This window comes from Canis lupus, chromosome 6 (genome assembly GCF_048164855.1).
Source record: "Canis lupus baileyi chromosome 6, mCanLup2.hap1, whole genome shotgun sequence".
In the NCBI taxonomy this organism is placed as follows: Eukaryota; Metazoa; Chordata; class Mammalia; order Carnivora; family Canidae; genus Canis; species Canis lupus.
Window position 1 is genome coordinate 64,861,406 of NC_132843.1, and position 20,261 is coordinate 64,881,666.

Consider the following 20,261-nt stretch of genomic DNA (forward strand, 5'->3'; position numbering starts at 1 on the left):
CCCAAACCCACCACTAGTCTCTACGTTGTGGTCTTGGATGTCAGCACACCTTGGATGTCAGCTGGCACCTTCTATGACACAGAGTTCCACAGGCTTCGATGGGTTCCTTCATCTTCCTCTCTCAGCCTCTGCTACCTCACTTGTAAAATGAAAATAATAGCACCTGCTTCATATGGTTATTTGCGAAGATTAATTACTGGATGAAAGCATCTAGAAAAGTGCCTGGCACAGAGCAAGCGAGTAATGCAGGTTAGCTCTCATATAAGCTAGAAATCATCGCTGGCTCCACCACCTCTTACCATGATGTTCACAATGAGCCCGGGATGTCTATTGCCCAAAGGAAAAGAAAAAGCCGGGTGAGCGATGGACTCACAGTGAAAAAGAAGAGACCGTGTGGCAAATCCTTCATTACCATCCCTCTGCTAAGCAGCCGCTCTTTGTCTAAGACTAATAACCTTGTCTCCAGGCCAAGCTTTCTAGCTAAGCCAATTACACTTCTAATTACATTCTCACTGATCATTTGGCTGGGATGACCCAACTCCGGTGACTCAACGAAGCTGCGTAACCTAAAGGGATACGGGCTCTCCAGAAGAATTGAAAGCCCACTAACATGGAATAATTTTCCTTTTAATTTTCCTTTATGAAGTTCTTTAATTCACAGGGACAGCTGCTAAGTCCAAGATTCTGGATGCCGACTCTATGCCATAAAGCTGAACAAATCTGACTCAAACCGCACTGTAACAGCAACTGGTGAATTTGGAAGTGCTTGCTGCGATTTGGATCTAACATCACCATGGGGTCACCCCAGTTTTCTATAAGGCTCTGTAACACACTCTACCAGCAACTCACGGCTGGACCAAAGCTGCCCATTTTTAGATTCTTTCAGCTGCTGCTATGAATTGGTTCCATGGAGCTACACTGAGTCATTGCCATGCACATCGGCTATACTCTTTAAGTGGATTAACATTTATCATACTACATTATTAAACACTTTTTTTTAAAGATTTTTATTTATTTATTCATGAGAGACAGAGACAGAGAGAGAGAGAGAGAGAGGCAGAGACACAGGCAGAGGGAGAAGCAGGTTCCATGCAGGGAACCCAACGTGGGACTCGATCCCGGGACTCCAGGATCATGCCCTGGGCCGAAGGTGGCACTAAACTGCTGAGCCACCTGGGCTGCCCTATTAAACACTTTCTAACAAAGAGAAGAAACATACCGCAAAGAAAGATCATACACAAATAAGGTAATTAAAAAAAACAACAACTCAACTTATTAACAACTACTGTCTCTCCCTCTTTATATGTACTAACTTGTCTTTACCGTCCATGATGAATATAGCACAATGGTTGTGTTTGTGTAAGAATTCCATGTGCATGTAAGAACTCCATGGTTGTGTGAACATAGTACTGGGTGACATATTTTAAAACACAAAAATAAAACAAAAAAAGAGAGCCCCGGTATCAACCAGTCATCCTGGTAGGTGCTTCCTATTTATTGATTTTATTTTTTCTTATTAATAACCCTGTGAAAGATTTTAATCTATTAACTGGGCTGTCTCTTGGACTAGAATACTTTATATTGACGGCACCGAGCATAGCACCAGAAACAGATCTTTCTATCCCTTATTTTTTGAAAGGTTGGTCAAAGGCATAGCTGTGGATATTGGAGAAGTGTCGCTGGAAGCTCACAAGCTTCCTTTGTCCCTGGGTCAAATTGTCATCTCAGGAAAAGTAATCATGCACCCCTTGCAACTAGAATTCAAGCCAACGTGTCCTTACTCCAGCTGGTTCCTATGACCCAGACTTAAGAAAAACATGTTTCCTTTCACACTGAACTTGGTAAGACACTACCAGTACCAGTGTCTCATAGGTTTCCAGTTACTCTAGATGTTGAACCACCAACCACTCTCTTAGCCTGCTGGCTTCTCCCTTCCTCCCTCCCTCCCCTCTCCCTCTCCCTCTTTCATTGCCTTTTTTCCCTGCTACTTTTCCTGTTTTAGTATAGTTGACACATTAGTTTCAAGGGTACAACATAGCGACTGCACATCTCTATAGGCTATACTGAGCTCACCACAAGCGTAGCTGCCATCTGTCACCTTACGGCTATCACAGTATCACTGACTATATTTCTCATGTTGTACCTTTCATCTTGGTGATTTACCCACTCCATAACTAGAAGCCTGTACCTCCCACTCCCCTTCGTCCATGTTACCCATCATCCCACAATGCCCCTCCTTTCGGGCAAGGGTCAGTTTGTTCTCTGTATTTAGAGGTCTGATTCTGCTTTTTTTTTAAGTTTATTTATTTATTTATTTATTTATTTATTTATTTAAGTGATCTCCACACCCAACATGGGGCTCAAACTCATGACCCTGAGATCAATAGTTACATGCTTTTCTGACAGAGCCAGCCAAGCACCCCTGATTCTGCTTTTTGTTTGTTTATTCATTTGTGGGTCGGGTTTTTTTTTTTTTTTTTGGTTCCACTTATATGTGAAATGATATGGTATTTGTCCTCAGTCTGACTTGTCTCACTTCGCCAACTACCCTCTTGGTGCAGCCTTGTCATCGCATACTACCTTTGGTGTGACAGTTGCAGGGCAAGCAGCGATCCCTCTCCCTCTGTCGGTAGAACCCGTCCTTGCAGTGCTCACAGCGAGGGCCATCTGTGTTGTCGTTGCAGTTGAGACAGCGGAATCCATTTCCTGTTTGTCTGTGAAGCTCCTGATCGAAGACACACTGCCTGGACTTCCCATTGCAATCACACACTGGGGGTCGGGGGGGAAAAAAGACATCACTAGTAAAAAGCTCAGAGACAATATTATTGTTATTAATATAAATTATACTCGGGGTACTAAATATTAATGCCAGACTTTGAGTAAGGTAAGGATGAAATGGGCCAAATGAGGATTGTGAGAGTCCTTGCCCGACCTAAAGAAAGCCAGGGGTCCATTGAGGCTGGGGGTGCCGTCAGGGAGAACATGAGTTCAGGGTGGCCCAACTGTCCCATTCCTCAAGAGACACCATCTTAAATGATGTATTTTTATGTAAAAAAATCCTGATTTAAATATTTGCAAGGACTTCATTTTTAAAACCCTGTGCAACCCCATAGAACAAGTCTATGGGCTAAAGAAGACGTGAGGACTGCCAGCATGTGCACTCTGGCACAACTGTCTAACAGCTGATGGTGTCATTTCTTCAAGATATACAACATCTATCCCTTCCAAGTGATGGTCAAGGCATGAGTGTCTAGACAGGTATCTTGGTATCTTCCTCCACCCCTCACTGCCTTGGGTGGCCCTCCCAAAGCCAGCTGTCAAAGAGAACCATAGCCCCATGAAGAATAAACTTTCCCAAGAGTCTAGGAAAGTTCACCCCATTGATGTTCTGAAGACACTCATGCAGTGACATCTCCAGGGAGGACCTAAAAGCCAGTGAAGTAATATGTGGAAACACCCAGCATAGTTCTGGGCACAGGGCAGTCACGCCAAAAGTATTTCAGTCGCAGCTGAGAAGAGAAAGACGATAAGCCTTGGGGTTAAAAGAATTGGATCAAATAAATGCCAGTTCTGCTATTTTCCTGGGCAAATCTCTCCAACTCTCTGAATCTCTTCTCTTATAAACATGGAAGGATCACCTGCCTCCCTGCATTGTTGAGAGATCCCACTGAGAAAAGAGCATCACAACTTTCACATCTGCTATTTCCCTCACACAAGACAGGGAGATAGGCATTGCCTCAGAGGAGAAAAATGCTGTTCAGAAAGGTTAAGTAATAAGACCCAGCGGAAAGCTGGGGTTGGAACCTGCGTCTGATGCCAAAACCCACTTTCTTTCCACCAGGCACACTGTCTTCCATTGGCCATGTGGCCTCAGTGAGAGTCTGTTTCTAGAACCCCCTAGGGCCACAACTTACCCAGAGCACTGATTAAAAAGAAAAAGAAAAAGAAAAAAAAGTCAACAAATGTGCCAACGTGTCAGGCTCTGAAGGCACAGAAGTGACGAGGTCAACTGGATGAGCTTCCTAAGCGACTTCTTTACCACACATGCTTCCCGCAACCCACTCTTCTTGCTACTCTGGAGGCCGTCTGATCTGGGGAAAGTGAACTAACGTCTCTCCAGAGCCCACTCTGTTTCTAGCACTTGGCATACATCAGCTCAGTCACTTCCCAGGGTAGCACTTCAACACGAGCTTTGTTACCCCCACTGACGGGATGAAGAAACTCATGCTCGGCGGGAATGGTTATCTTGCTTCAAGTCACACAGCTAAATGGCAACCCTATAATTTGTTCCTAGGTCTGTCCAACCACAAAGCCCTCACCTTCCCATTCTACCCCTGCTTTGCAAGAGTCTGGTTACCGCTGGGCGTGTCGGCATTCCTTCTAGAAATCCCTCACACAGGCAGGGGCTGACCATGCTCAAATCCTGTCCCTCCACAGACAGCACTGGTTGCTATAAATAATAATAATAATAATAGTAATTATTATTATTATTCAAGATACACAACATCTAACATTATTGTTATTATTATTTGGAGTTTTAAATCTGCCTCCCTCCCTGTAATTTTTAATATGTGCTTTTATTCTTCCCTGGAACACACACACACACACACACACACACACACACACACACCTACTCTCTTCTCCATTTACTTATTTTATTTTAGACATTGCTTTACAACCATGGTGGCAGCCGAGCCTTTGACCCCCTGGAGACAGTTACAGCATCGCCCCTTTGGCCTTCTTTCCTTCCGGTTATGCTGGAGACCTGTCACCCCCAGGTCTTTCAACCTTTCCCATGTCACGATTTCTAGATTTCTTCTTGACTGTCCTCCAAGAAAGATACTCTAATTTCCAACGTCTTTCTTAAAATGGCCAGAATTTATCACAGTTCTCCAAGCGTGGTTTGGACAGCTCAGCTTGCAACACAACTGGAGATTGTAATTCCGGGGATGCAAGTTAACATTTCATTAAACTTACAGCATATTAAGTTTGCACACAGTTCAGACTCCCAGGTCTTTTGCACAGAGCTGGTGCCAAGCCGAATCTTTCCCAATGAACGCTTGTGTAACTGATTTTTCGGATCCCGAACAGATGTGCCACACAGCTGTCATGTGCTGGGAAATCACCGAGTACATCGTTAGGCACATACGAGAGCTAAATCCAGCAGCCAACGACCCTTGTGAGGTTACCCAGCTGGATCGCACAGCGTGCCAATGCCCTGCCTGCCCTGCCGGCCTTCTGAGGCCCATCGCAAAACAATCACGAGATTTACTTTGTGCCTTTCTTATTCAGAACAGACTTTTTGACCCTAAAAGTTCACTTTATAAGGATAACTCATGAAATATTTATTCAGAGCAGGATTTTAAAAATAGACAACCTGCTTATAATCTAGCTTTTAGTACTTGTCTCTCCTTTTGTCCTTTCTCTCTTCAGGCTCTACTCTGGAAAAAAAAAATACTGGGTTTTTCCTTTAAATTCCCAGCCTTCTGAGGAGGTGTATCACACTGCCAGCAAGGGAGGTCTCCAGCCAGCAGCTCCACAGTGGAGGTCAGCCACCACCGAGTCCCCCTCCTCCGTCACCTGAATGTCCACGAAAGCCCAGGGTGGTGCTGACCAGAGTGAGGGATGTGGAGCCTTGTGGCCAGGACTGTATTGGCCTCCTGTGTCTGCATTACCTGCAAACTGCATGGGGACACTCCCCAGCCTCACCTGCAGGACTTAGAGGTTTCCAAGCTGCACCGAGCTCAGCATTCAGCTGCACTGCACTTGGCTCAGTGTTGAGCCTCGAGAACATTCACACCCAGAGAAGGAGGGCAGAAAGTTTGTTCCTTGTGCATGGGATGACCCCTTTTGTCACTGATGCATTTGAAACACAGTCTCTCACAAATCATCCCCTGAGTTTAGACTAACTTCCCTAAAGCTAATTATTACTCATTCTCACTCCTGGGGGGGCCCCCAGGTGGTAAAAACATAATCTTTTTATTTCAAATTCCAGAATATTCTGGCAATTGGCTTAATAAAATGGGCCTCCCACAGCTTGAGCCTGGTCCTTCTTATTCTGCGACTGATTGGTGCCTAACCCCTACCCTGGGTATACTGGTTGGTGAGGGGCACTGCCAAGCCGGGAGTGAGACTACAGGGAGCAGTGGGGACTCTGCTAGAAATGTTAGAGGGGAAGTAGCCCACTGTAGCCACATGGGGATGTCACCCACCGTGGTGAGCATTTCCACTTAGGTTTCTAAAAAAGACAGAAATCTGGCTTTGTATACAACATCTATTGATTTTTAAATGTGGGCAAAAAAAATTTTTTTTAAATTTCTGTTTGAAATAAAGCTGTGTCCAAGGGCAAGTCTTTGCACTTGACTCTGTTCTTCTAACAGGCAGAAAACACATGCCATGCTTTAGAAAGAGAAGAAATGGAACCTTAGTCTATGACACAGTGGTCTGGTCATAGCGGGTATCTGATGGTCTTTTAATGAACAAATGATTGAAAAGTCTCTTGAACTTCAGGAAACCTCTAGCTATGTTTCTACCACTGAAAGGGCTCCGTGTGTCCCCACATGCCTGGACCTGCCTTAATACAAATACTAATATGTGGCAGTCACTCTCTTCCCTGTTCCTTGAAAGGATGCTTTTCTCCACAGATGCCCCTACTCCAGAAAACAGCCTTTCTTGGTAACTTATAATACAATGATTTATTTTGGTTAATAGACCTAAATTTAAGCCTTGGCCACATTTTCAAGCAGGAAGACATTCTTAAAATGTTTATTATACTTTCCTTCTTTTATATTTAGCCTTGTTCGATTTTATGTTTAGAATTTTTTCTCATTTTTATTTTATAATCTACTTGCTATTCTTCTAAATTTCATAAATAGGTTGTCTAGTTTCCATCAGGGAACCTTGACACAAAGACAAGTGATGGAAGTATAAAGATAGGGATCTTGGACATTTCCTGGGTTGCCTGGGAAGTGTTTAACAAGGGTCCATTCACTCAACAAATATGTATGGAGCATCTAGTATGTGCCAGGCACCGTTCCAGGTACTGGGCATATAGCGGTAAACAAAACTAATAGATGTCCTAGCCCTCGTGGAATTTTCATGCGAGCTGGGGGGCAAGGAAAGAAACAATATAAGTAATACAGAGAGAATATTATTAGTGATGTTTGTTAAGGAGAAATACATAAAGCAGTGGAAAGAAATAGGAAGTTGCAAGAGGAAGGGGGAAGTAGAGAGGAAGGAAAGGTTGAAAGTGCCATAAGCTGGTTTACTATTCTTTTTAAGCATTTTATTATTTTTTAAAATAATCTCTACACCCAACACGGGGCCTGAACCACAACCCCCAGACCAAGGGTCGCATGCTCTACCAACTGAGCCAGACAGGTGCCCCCGGTTTACTACTTTTTGTTCTATTTTGATGCCAGTCAGTTCATGAGCTTTGTCCATTTATCTACTAGACGTGATGTTTTTCTTATAAATTAAGAATTATTTACCTAACAAATGTATCAAACTATTCTCCTCTCATTTTGATACATATGTTCTTTGCCCCTCCTGATAAATGTTTCTCTCCAAAGTACCTCACTGATAGATTTTGCTTTACTGATTCTTACTCCTTTTCTCCTTCTTTCTTTTGTCCCTGGTCACGGAGATGTGCATTTATTTCATTCATTTAATAAATACCACTTCACACTGGACAGGGAGGCTGTGCTGGGCGTTTGGATCCTGGGACTTCATAAGCCAGCAAGATTTCAAAACAGGGAGATGCCATTGTCTTATTTTGTCAGGTAAGATATTAAATATGTATGCATTTAATATATAATGGGCTTTCTTAAACGTTCGTCACACTACCTACATTTACTTCATTTCACCATGGACCCTCACGTGAGTCTGGGAACTGGTGTTCACTTATTACTGCAGGAAAAAAAAAAAAAAAGAAGAAGAAGAGAAATAAGTCACTCTCGGACCCTGAACAGACCCAAAGCCTTATAAGGTGTCAGAATCAAGGCAGGCAATTTTTTCTCCCTCCTTCTTTTCTATTCTTTTTAATTTTTATTTTTAAGATATTATTTATTCATGAGAGATGCACAGAGAGAGGCAGAGACATAGGCAGAGGGAGAAGCAGGCTCCCTGTGGGGAGCCCGTTGCAGGGCTCCATCCCAGGGCCCCGGGATCATGACCTGAGCCAAAGGCAGATGCTCAACCACTGAGCCACCCAGGTGTCCCTTTTTCTCCCTCTTTCACTGATCTCAGTGTCCTACGTGCCAAGTCCCGTCCATTACTCTTATTTGACTATTCATTTGCACTGTACTTTTCTAAGCTAGGGACATCTCTGCGAGCTTTTCTCTCATGTCCTCTCTCTGTGCCCTCTGTCCACCCCCCCCCCCCAAAATCCTGGTATCTGTCAGCCAAGGCTCTCTCCCCACCTAAAGGAATGAGATTCATCAAGCTGACCACCAAGCCCTGTGTCAACACATATGAAACCAAGTCGTTTTACTCAGATTTTCACATATTTCTTTCAGTCTAGTAAAGTGTGGGTGGTTCTTGTGTCTGACTATGCTGTGGCTGCTACTTTGGCACCTAAGTATTTATTATAATAATAACTATAATAGCACATAGTCGCTGACCCTCAAGGTGCTTCTTAGAGAAGCCCGCCGGGCAGCCAGACACAGGCTGATCCACCCACCACCACCCACGTGCCCCCAGACACAGATCCGAGAAGCTGGCAGCCCTCTGCAAACAATGGAGCGAGGTGTGCAGAACCCCTCAGGCTCACTTCACAACACTCCCACCCTCACTCCAACAGGTTGAGGCAGGAAGCACAGGGCAAAGGCTGTTTCCAAGCTGCATCCTTAGGAGAATGAAAGGAAACCGAAAATGCTTCCTAGGGTTGTACTGTGGCAAAGCCTTGGAATAATGAGCATCAGTGGCGGCCCCTCATCGAGACCCCATTTCAGATTTCCCACAGGAAACATCGCAAGCAATTACGAGAAATTTTAACCTCTTGGCATTCATGGGATCATTTGTGTATAAGCAGATCTTCTTTCTATTGTTCTAAACTTAAAAACATGCTCTGCTTTTCACCGACGTGATCTGATTTCCATCTCCGTGCCATTTATGGGATCACCATGCTTTTTAGTGCTCTAACAAGTAACAACAAATTTAAAAATCCAAGCTCTTTTCAGAACTGCAGATTTGGCTCTGCTGACCTCTCCAACTTTTTCTCATTCCTCTTTGTCTCTCTCTGGACTCCAACGCACAGACCCTCGCTTGACTTCTGGAAAGCACCACCTTCTCTTCCCACCACAGGTCTCTAAGGCTTGCTCTTTCCTTTGCCAGGAGCACTACCTTCTCCCACCCTCCCTAAATCCACACAGCGACCAGAGCATAAATGAGGTGGGGTAGGGCCCCTGCTGCTGGCACTTCCACAGCTTCGCCCTCCTCTGAATGCCCACAGGCCTCCATCCTCACCTCCATCCTGGCATTTATCACTTTCTGTCTTGTGTCCTCGCTATTTGTGTACCTGACTTACTTCCCCTATAGCATTTTCCACGTTCGTATCCCCACCATACCTAACATAGGGCATGGGACTGGGACAGACGGATGGATGGATAGGAGGCAGGCAGGCAGTCTGACTCTTAAGAAAAGCCAAAACACAGCACCTGAACACACAGAACTCTCCCAGGAGTCCAGGGACCCAATCTGAAATTTTCTCAATACAATACACCAAATTTTCATTGTCGGCACATATGGCACTGAGCAGAAATTTAAAAAGCTATTGTTTTAAACCCCCCTGCAAAAAAAATTGCATGGTGAGATGGGACCAGAAAGAATTGCAGAGGAAGGTGATAGTTTAAGTTAGACAGATAGTTCAGACTTTCAGGCCGCTCTCAAGCAGAGGAGCCACATGTCCAGACCGCCTGCGCACCGGTGGTGGTGCTGGGGCTGGTGGTCCCCGAGCCCAGAGCCTGCCCGACTCCAAGGACAGCAAGGCCAGAGCAAGGCCAGCGGAGGGGCCTGGGATGAGGTCGGTCCCAGGCCTGAGACCTGAGATCCGCCTGCAGGGGCCTGGCAGCCTCGACGGGCCGTGCACTGTGCTGGCACCGATCTCAGGGGCTAGGAATCTGGGCGTCGTGTTTGAACCTGGCAGGGCGTGCTGGCTGCCCTCACCCCCAGCCCGCCCGCGCCCCCGGTAGCTGCTCGGCGAGCTCAGGCTGACTCCGTTCCACGCAGCCGGTTTGTAAAGTGAGCTCCCCGGGCTCTCCAGTGGGTGAGTTCATGCAGAGCTGGACTCGATTCTCTGCCTTCTTTAGAGGGAAGGTGGGCGCCCTGCGTTTCCTTTCCAGTATTTTGTGCTCCTTGTTCCCTCTCGGAGGCACCAAACGTTTTCCTCTCCTTCCCTTTGGAAATTGCCTTCCCTTGGATGCTATGAGGCCGTAATGTCAGGTCTCCCCTTGGCTCCTGACCTGGTCCCCCACCCCATCCCCACCCCCACCCAAGTCTTCCTGGCTGCTTGCCTTCCATTTACTCTACATGTTGGGGGTGCCCCGGGCTCAGTCCTGAACTTCCACAGCTCCAGCCTCACTCTGGAACTCTCTCGCCAAGGGCTTGGATAACCATGAAAGATGTGGACCGGGTTGCCATAGTACCTCCTGGCCCAGAATTCATTCTCAACCTCAGACCAGCCATCTGCTTTACATTTCCAACCGGATGCCTTGCAAACTCTCTACACAAAACATGTTTAAGATCAGACTCATAGCTGATCCCTTCAAACCATAAGGCTGGAAGTTATCTCTATGGGTTCTCCATCATTCTTACTGGCCCACATTACATTCAACACCAAATTTTACTGATATAACTCCCTGAACAGCTCAAGCCCATCCAAGTCTATGTCCACAATAGCCCCCCTAGAGCAAACCCCTACCATTTCTCGCCTTACAGTACTCTCTCACTGAATTCCCTGCAACTTCTCTTCCCTCCATCCAGCAGTCCAAAACTTTTCCAAAATACAATACATCTGTGCTTACAATTCTATAGCACCTTTCCTTTACTTTTAGGATAAAGACCAGAATTCCTTAACATTGCTACAAAGACTTCCTACTTTTCCAACCTAATTTCATGTAACACTCCCCACTGGGACATCTTCACCTCTCTCCCATTCATGTCATTTATACCTCATTTTATGTCTTTACTTCCTCTGCTTCTTCAAGTTCTTGCTCTGTAAAGGGAAAAACATCATAGTGGGGAGAGGCGATTTCAGCTAACATAGCAACCACCATCTTCCCTATTGTTTGTTCAAAGCAATTACACTAAAAATTAAAACTTGTCCTATTGAATATTATTCAATATTATTCCCTTCCTCTGAATCAAAGAACTGGGCTCCTGTAAACTGATGACATTTTTATGCTCAAAGATAGCAAGTGTCCATCCATGAAGTCAGCTTTAATGAGGTTTTTCAACAGGAAGTCCAATGTGAAGCACTAGACTGAAAGTGGCAAATAAAATCAACGTTGAAAATAGTATATTCACATTTAAAAAACACCAAAACCTGGCAAATGTTTATCTTCAGAAAAAAAGCAATTATTGAAAATGTCCTTTAAATAACAAGATACAATCCGATGTATCTTTTGCTATTTTTACAAATACTCAAATTGCACATTACTTACAAAGTCAAAGGCATGATACACCTGAACTCTATCAGTTAGGTAGATGCCAAAGGCATTGGTAGCTATCATCCTATTTGCAAAAATCGAAGTCTCCAAAGTTGAGATACTCAAAATGATGAGTATTTTTATTATATTAAACTTGTATGTGGTGATGAAAATGCTCATAAGTATTTTCTAGTTTTAAAACCTCCTTCATGAGATTTTTCTTTCCAAGACGTAGTGTGTTTCTCTGAACATTTCTTCATTTCAACGGATCTTGAAATATTATGGTTTAATGTGTGAATGTCTGCTTCCAGTTTTATCTTTTTAAGGCCTGTCACAATATGTGTTCTAATTAAAATTAAAAACTGAAATGGCACTTCCCTCACTATAGGATTTTTTAACTGAAGTCAGTTTTTTCTCTCACATTTTTCATAGCTGCCTTTTAATCCAACGCAGCCAGACGACCAGTGTGTATCCTCCCTGACTTGTTCCTTTCCCAGGATATGTAAATGCCCAGACAATGTGAGTATGGCTACACCAATAAGTGCCCTAAGGAAAGGAAGCATAGAGGTCATTGTTCTAGTGACACAGGCAACTTTGGATTATAGAATTCTGGACAAATTTTTTGAACTTTTTTTTTTAAGATTTATTTATTTGAGGGAGGGAGAGAGAATGTGTGCAGAGGGAGGGGCTAATGGAGAAGGAGAGAGAATCCCAAGGAGACTCCTCACTGAGCATGGAGCCTGGCTTGATCCCAGGATCCTGAGTTCATGACCTGAGCCAAAAGCAAGAGTTGGATGCTTAACCAACTGAGCCACCCAGGCCCACCATACTCTTAATAGTCTAAAGTCATTGAGAGTCTATGAAACTCAGATCCCCACATTTTCCTTTTGAATGATTACAGCTTAAAAGGACTCACCTAGTTTCACTAAGAGACCATAGTACATTATATTACAACCTAGACTTGGAAATAGTGCATGTAGACTGCAGACACTTGGCCTGGTAAGGCCTATGTCAGGACACTCTACACCTGGAGATGTCTTCCCCCAACAGCCCATCAGGGCCCAGGCAGAGAGCAGGAAGAGGGAAAGGAAGTCCCAATCAATAGGGAGTTAGGGACACCAATTGTCATATAAGCAGCCAAGGAGTTCAGGGGAAAGGAGGAAACTGATGGCTCAGTCTGAGTGAGTTCAAAGGTGAAAGGGAAGAGATTAGGACATGAGATACAGAAGAGTTTCTCCTTTACTTATACCTGGCCCCAGTGAGAGCTCTAGGCCAAGACAACTGGTGTCAGATATAGTATGGAGACTCAGTGAGTATGCATGGTAAAGATTCTATATGCGAATATTCAATACCCCAGTGTAATCCCACATCCTTCTGACCACACAAATAGTGATTTCTGGATTTCTATGAAATCATGTATAAAGAAAAGCATTTCAATATAGAGGGAGCATATTTGACTAACTTCAAAGAGTATGGTATTCACCAAACATTTTCTGCACAACTCACCAAAAGGCATCCTATGCCCTTTTAAGAGCAGCTGAAATAAAGAAAATTAGAGTGTTCAGGACAGCTGGAGGTGACATGAAGCAATGAGGACCAAAGGGGAAAAAATTGTATATGAGGAATCTGGGTGAAGAAAAGCCAAAAAGAAAGTTCTGATTTGTATTAAAATGCTTTTCATGGTATACATTAAATGTAGTTTTTCAATCATTTAAATTTATATTTTATTGGCTCTCTGTCCTTTTCTTTCTTCTTTCTTTCTTTCTTTCTTTCTTTCTTTCTTTCTTTCTTTCTTTCTTTCTTTCTTTCTTTCTTTCTTTAACTGAGCCACCTGGTCAGTTTCAAGCTGCATGAAAACCTGACAACAGAGTTGAACCAAAAAAAAAAAGGGGGGGGGGGAGAGAGAGAGAAAACTTAGTCATTTAAAATCTGTTCTCTTGTCAATGCCCCACAAACTAGAGTTTGTGTTTGGTTCTAACCCATGGTCTCCTGACATTTTTGAAGGAAAGGCCACTATAGTGAACCACATACACAAACAGAGACTTCTGTATAAACAAGACACAGATTTCTTTGCTAGAGATATAGGGATGTTCTTATAATAGATCAAGATTCCATCAAGTCTAGAAATTAATTTAAAGGAAAAATTTTAATAAGAATTAGAAATAAGCCAAAAAGCTGTCTTGTTAAAGAACATCAAACTAGCAACTGAAATCTGGTCCTGTGACTAAGCGCATGGCTCTGATCAAGGCAATCACTGCTCTGTGCCTCAATGTTTCCATCTATAAAGGAGGATTACACATGCTAGAGCCCAGCTCTGCTATAACTAACTGTGAGAATTTGCACTGTTCCTTTACCTGCTGCCTGGGTACCATGTTCCTCATCTACAAAATGAGAGGCTCTTGTCGAGAACCTAAGGTCTGAGGACCATTCTCATTTAGTACCATGATGCTGTAGGAAGAGAAAATAGTCAGGAAATGTGCAAACCTTTTTGTAAAAAATGTCCCACCTATGTGCAGCTAAATAAAGATTTGAAAAAATTTTCCAATGTTCAAATTAAGATGGGAAATGACTTGGCTGCAATTTAATTTTTTCTAGAATGTGAATATTGACAACAATTAATACAAATAAAAACTGGAAAAGAAACAGTTGGAATTCTGTAAATGGTTGACCAGCCTGAAGAAGGCCAGGGCACGTACACTATTAGCCAGGTGAGCTCCACCTCTCCTCTGATACAGCAGAAGGGAAAGACGAGCCTTTCCATTGATCAGCGTTGGAGGAGGCACCATCCTTTTCTTCTTTCATAATTGTGACATAAGGAAGCACATGTTTGTTGGGGAGGCATATATACAGACATACAGTCACTTACAGAAACAAAAAAGACTTAGCTTTTGGCTTTAGGTATGATTCAAATGTTACATCATGTACCTGGAGGTTATTATATTAGAACACAGTCCAATAATGATTCAGTAATCCGTTAGGCCTAATATGTGACTAAATTAGAGCATTCTAGAATCTTTGGCACTCCTATTTCTACACTGGTCTGTAATAGATGATTCAAGACTTGTCCTTGGAAATCTCTTTAGGAAAAAAAATCTATATAATTGAGCCACTAAGATCTTAAATGAGAAAAATATTCCCAAGATTGCCTCGACAACTTAATTCCATGTTCCTGACTTGCCCATCAACACTGATCACAAACCAACCTTCTTCCTCAGCTCCTTGGACCAGTGGCGCTAAGCCAATGGCTGCCCCAAGCTCAGGACAGCAGAATGTAAGTCTTCATAGGAATTCCCAGCAAATACTCTAACTTCTAGACTCTTATTTATTGCACATACTTGAATATAATAAGGTGGAGGTTGTTATTTTTCTGGGGGGTGGGGAAGGTCACATTTAAGTCTTTTCAAAATCTCTCCTAGTATGGGGCACTTTTTCAATTGTTTTTATTTTTAAAATAGTGTTTGGGGAAGACACATTAATTTGAAATGATGTTAATCAATGTTTTAGACACTTATCTGTAAGGTAGAGGTCAGGCTGTTGAACACAATTCTCATACTTGTTCATTATCTCACAATGGCGAGTGCCGAAAGTTGTCATAAATAAACCTTTCATGGTGATTATGCTGGGAAGATTACAATGTGTGTTGAAGGATAATTTTTAAATCTTTTAGACATTTTGAAAATGGTGTACTTTCCGGTGACAGCATCAGAAGCAAATTCAAATCGAGCTATATCTCAAGTCACCCAGTCCTAAGTGAAGAAGAACCTGTATTCAAGTTGCACTAGATGCAAAGGTGGAGTTTGAATGGAATTAGTTCATGAAATGTGAATTTACAAATTAATACTTGTAAGTTCTTATTTTAGAAATCATGGATTTTAAATGGGTTTGTGAATTAATATGCTAAATTAAGCATAAAAAGACAGGTGACCACTGCATCTACACTGCTAAATGTTTTCATAATTCGGTTGGCCAAATCCTTATTTGGGGGAGATTCTTCTATTGAGAAGTGAGAGACCAGCTTATGTGGGGATGCTCTTACATATGGGCATGTTCTAGAGGGCAACAGACTCGATGAATCTATATGTGATGAGATTTGGTGGTTGACAAAAGACAAGGATAAGAAACGCTATGAAGTCTAATTTTGGAATTCCAATCTGCTTTGAGTCCCTTGTCAGGAATTCCATTTGTTTCATTAGGAAAAACTTGGGATTCATTTTAGGCAGAGCAGAAGGGTTCCTCATCACCTTTCTTGGACTACTGAAAGGCACCTCTTCAAAAACGTTATCACTTAAAACTCAGAAGGCAATATATTGATATTTGGCACTGGCAGGGCAGTTAGTTATGTAATAGTAATACTAAACCCTTAGTGAGGGCTTCCTAGGCACTGTGCAAAGCGCTTTATAGGTAATGATCACAGTAAGTTATTTTCCTCATCTTAGAGATCAGGAACTTGAGTAGCAGGGGAAGTAGCTTGCCTAAACCCCACAAATGGGAAATGACAGAGCTAGGATTTGAAGGCAGGCCTGCACCTGTATGCATGATGCTGTGGCATTTCCAGAGTTTAAGTAACAGAATTCATGAGCGAGTATAAGCCTTTCCAGGGGTCCCTTCCACTATCCACAGCACCTCTTTTCCAGTATCGGGCCATGGGAGAAACCGGATTAATATTCTATAATCATCTTGGAGCCTGAGTTCATTATTCTAGAATGATTGCTTCAAAACTTATCTTATGGTTGAATCCAACAAGATTATTTTATCCTCATTCTTTGTATAGTCATATTTTTATATCTAAATATCATTTTATTATACCTATATCGTTGCAGCTTTTCCTGGGGCTAGCAAAACATTCCTCTTTGATAATGTTCTCTAACCTCAAAGCCCATTCCTCCTTGTTCTCCTTCATTGTTTCTCCATCTCCTTGATAAGTGTTGAGGTTTCTCTTACCTCTGTGTCCCAAGGTAATCTCATCTGTTGTCAGGGCTTGCTTTCCACCTTTGGTATCCCCCATTTTATATTTCAAACTGTTCTAAACTTCAAAATCATAGCTCCAGTTCTTCCCCAGGACTGCTGGACCTCTCCACTTGGGTCTCTGATTCAACAGATCCCTGTAGGAGCTCACCGCTTCCTCTTCATCCACTACCCAACCTTGCTCCCAAATCTGATCCTTCTCTTAGAGTTCTCCTTTCCTTTAATGGCATCACTGTCTAACCAATCACACTAACCTGAAACCTCAGACCCGTCCTGGACTCTTGCTTATTGCTCATGATTTCCCCTTACTGTTATAACTAACGCACACTCAATTGGGTCACCAAATTCTTTCATTTTTACCTCCTACATATCTCTGTAATCTGTTTCCACTTTGCTGTTCCCACCACCACAATGAAAGCCTTTGTCACCTCTCATTTGGATTATTGGAATGGCCGTCTGTTGCCCTCTCGTAGCTCAACTCCATTCCTCTAAGTCAGTGAGTGACTTGTCTAAGACATGAATCTGACTATGCCCACCTCTGCTTATAAACCATCTGCAACTCTTCTTGATCTGTGGGTCACTATCCTAACTGCACAGCCTGGCACATAAGGCTCCTCACAACCCGGATCTTGGCTACATTTCTAGTCTCATTCCAATTGATTTCTTGCCCCTTCTCTAGTCATGTGATCTGTGTGACCTGTGATCCAGACCAATGGAGCTACATGCCACATTCTCTCATACAAACTCCTGAAGGGAAGTCCTTATCTTGCTTATTGATCTCTGCATATCCAAGTTCACTACTTATACCTGCACCATTGGCTTCAGACTTCTTAAAGAAATGCGGTTAAAAAAAAAAAAAAAAGAAATGTGGCTCCAAGCATTTTAAGGCACTTTACAATAATTCCTCATCCTTTCAACAACTCTGCGAGGTTGCACAGTACTACTGCTTCCATTTAACAGGCAAAGAAGAAGATCTCAAGAAGCTGAGGAGCCTAAACGATTACTAATAAGAAACTAGTAAGTGAGTCCGCCAAAATTTGAAGCCAGGTCAGGCTGACTCTAAAGCCTGTGCTTTAGCTGAAAGTCTCACTGATGATATCTAAACACCATGATTTCACCTTCAAGGGAACAACCAAGAAGCAATGTCATTGCTTTAGGCTCTCACGGGTGCAGCCCACAGGATGCCCAGATGCAGGTCACTCTGGGAAGTGGCAAATCTCATACTTTGGTCCAACTTACGCTGTATCCCAGCATCCTGTGAACAGATAAGCAAGGGTGCTCTAGCCTAACACCAAACTTTTCACTCTCATTGAACCCCAAAATGAAGCCCTTTGAGGAGGGAGCCTAATATCTTAAGCAGCCCATCTCCAAGGAACTGGAAAGTCTAGAAATGAGACTGAACACCGGTTCTGACTTACTGGTCCAGATGGAATACTCAGAGCTTGTCATATCCTTGAGAAGAGCCCAAGCTCTGTCCTCCTGAGTCTGATTTCATCAAATAACTGATAAAATCCTACATATTTATTTCTGTTATCTAATGCTAACACAACATAGTAATGCTTAACCATAGCCAATGGGAAAACTGGTTCAATATTACTCATTATGTAAGACATATGTACTTGCTCCTTCATTACTTTTACAATCTAGTCCCAAAAGCTCCAGCCTAAGAATCCCCAGATCAAGTGCCAGATGTGTCTGCCAATAGCTCGTGTGTGGCTTTGTGCAATCCATTTCTGTGTTTTCTTATTTTAAGCCACAGGATATAGTACTTGATCCATAAGTGGTCCCTTGGAATTCTAATATTCTGAGACTCTCCTTACTTTTAGGAAGTTTCTCATGAGGTTAACTCTAAGGGAACCTTATTTACATGGTTATTTTCATAAATGACTTTTAACATGGTAGTCAGGGATGATGGGTTGGAAGTTAATTCCAAGAAAGAAAAAAAAAAAAAAAAGAAAGGACGGTATCAGTGCATTCAAACACATGCTAAAATATCCATTCCATTTAAATCTAATTCAGGCCAACCAGTTATGGAAAGTCTAAGATAATTCTGTGCATACATGAATATTGTCTCGTGTTTGTACATTCACATGTGTGAAAATGGCTCTTGGGCCTATTGAAATGATTATTGAAAGGCCATCAGGTGCAGGAAGCAATAGAAATACGAAAATTGAAGGCAATTATACAAGCAGATATTATCTGTAAAACTAAATGACAAGGAAAACCCCCGTCAGGTGTTGTCATAGCTGACACATGCAGATAGCAAACGGTTGCTAGGTTCTCAGCAAGTTTTGTTTACATGAGTGAGTGGGTTGAACTCACGGACATGACAGCCGCTGGACACTCGAGGTTAAGATCAAGTGATCTATGACACAGGCCCCCAATAAATGCCTGTTGAATGAATACTACGTGAGCACACTCTCAGAAGTAACGTCATGCAAAAGTAAAGCATCGCCAAGACTCCTAAGGTTCAGTTCCCGTCCCAAAGACGAACCGGGGTCTCCAGCAGGATTATTGGAGAGGCTCCTTTTCCCATCCTCGTGGGGCTCCCGGTACCAGAACCCATGCCCACCAAAATCTCCACCAAAACCCATCACGGGAAAAGAGAGTATAGGCCAACGGATTACTGACTGATACGACTGATCCAGCCGGGGCCCACCGGTCCCAAGAGCAATCAAGAAGGAAGGACGGACCCCCTGGGCTGGCTCCGCATCTGGAGAAGCCCCCGGAGGCGGGAGGAGGGGGAGCCCCAGGGAGCTCGCCTCGCCGCAGCGGGGATGCACGGGGCGGCGCTGAGCGACCGGGGTGCGCAGAGCGAGGCCGCCCGGGCCCGCGCCCGCCGCTTGCCCGACTCACCTTGGCTCCCGGAGGAGGCCCGGGCCGCAGGCAGCAGCAGCGCCAGGCACAGGCCGCAGCGCAGCCAGAGCGCAGGCATGGCCGGGCCCCCGCGTCCTACCCGCCGCGGCGCGCTCCCCGCCGGCCCTCGCGCTCTGCTCCGCGCCGCGCCGCTCCGCCTGCCTTTCCCCGATCAGGTGGTTTTATCGCCTCCTCTACCTGACTCAGTCCTGCCAGGAAGAGAGCCCGTGGTTCAGGGTGTGACTCACCTGTGAATAAGGAGGACCCAGCCCTCAGCAGGCAGACAAACCCAGCACACACCGCGCGGCAGGGGCGCCCCCCCAGCACCCTCCCCGCACCCGCACCCCCACCCCCACCCCCGCCCACCCCGCCCCCCCGCGCCGCCGCCGCCGCCGCCGCCGCAGGAAGCTTGCATTGCACACCTGGCCCGGGCAGAGGGTGTGGTGCGGAGGCTGCGGCCCAGGGATCCCGCCCGAGGAATGTGCCCGCTTCCCCGCAGCCCTGCTTCTCTCCAGGGGTGGTCCGCGCCCGAGCCGCAGCACCCTACCTACCCCTTCCTCCCACTGCGCGCCCCGGCCTCGAGTGCACAGACTCAGGCATCAGTCGGGCCCTGAGCGAGGAGAGCGAGCGCGGGGTGCTCTGCAGCCTGGGGCCCACCCTTCTCCACCCTGGGAGGGCCGGCGCGCGCCCCCCTGCAACACACCTGCTTGGCTGACTCGCCTTCCCTTGCCTCCCCATCCCCAGGCCGGACCCCCAACTTCCTGATGCCCGGGCTAGCAACTCCCGGAGTCCCCC

At 44.5% G+C, this 20,261-nt stretch overlaps 1 protein-coding gene across 1 annotated transcript in view; it reads right to left on the bottom strand.

Annotated features, from left to right (window-relative positions):
• LAMC2 (laminin subunit gamma 2) overlaps window positions 1–19,639 on the bottom strand; it is a 56,054-nt gene extending 36,415 nt beyond the window's left edge. Inside the window, exons 1-2 of the mRNA XM_072830949.1 lie at window positions 19,467–19,639; window positions 2,581–2,769 (exon numbers count right to left, since the gene is read on the bottom strand). Coding sequence (XP_072687050.1) covers window positions 2,581–2,769; window positions 19,467–19,545 — 268 coding nt within the window. The 5' untranslated portion in view covers window positions 19,546–19,639. The remainder of the gene's footprint in view (window positions 1–2,580; window positions 2,770–19,466) is intronic.
• Between the last annotated feature and the right edge of the window lie 622 nt (window positions 19,640–20,261).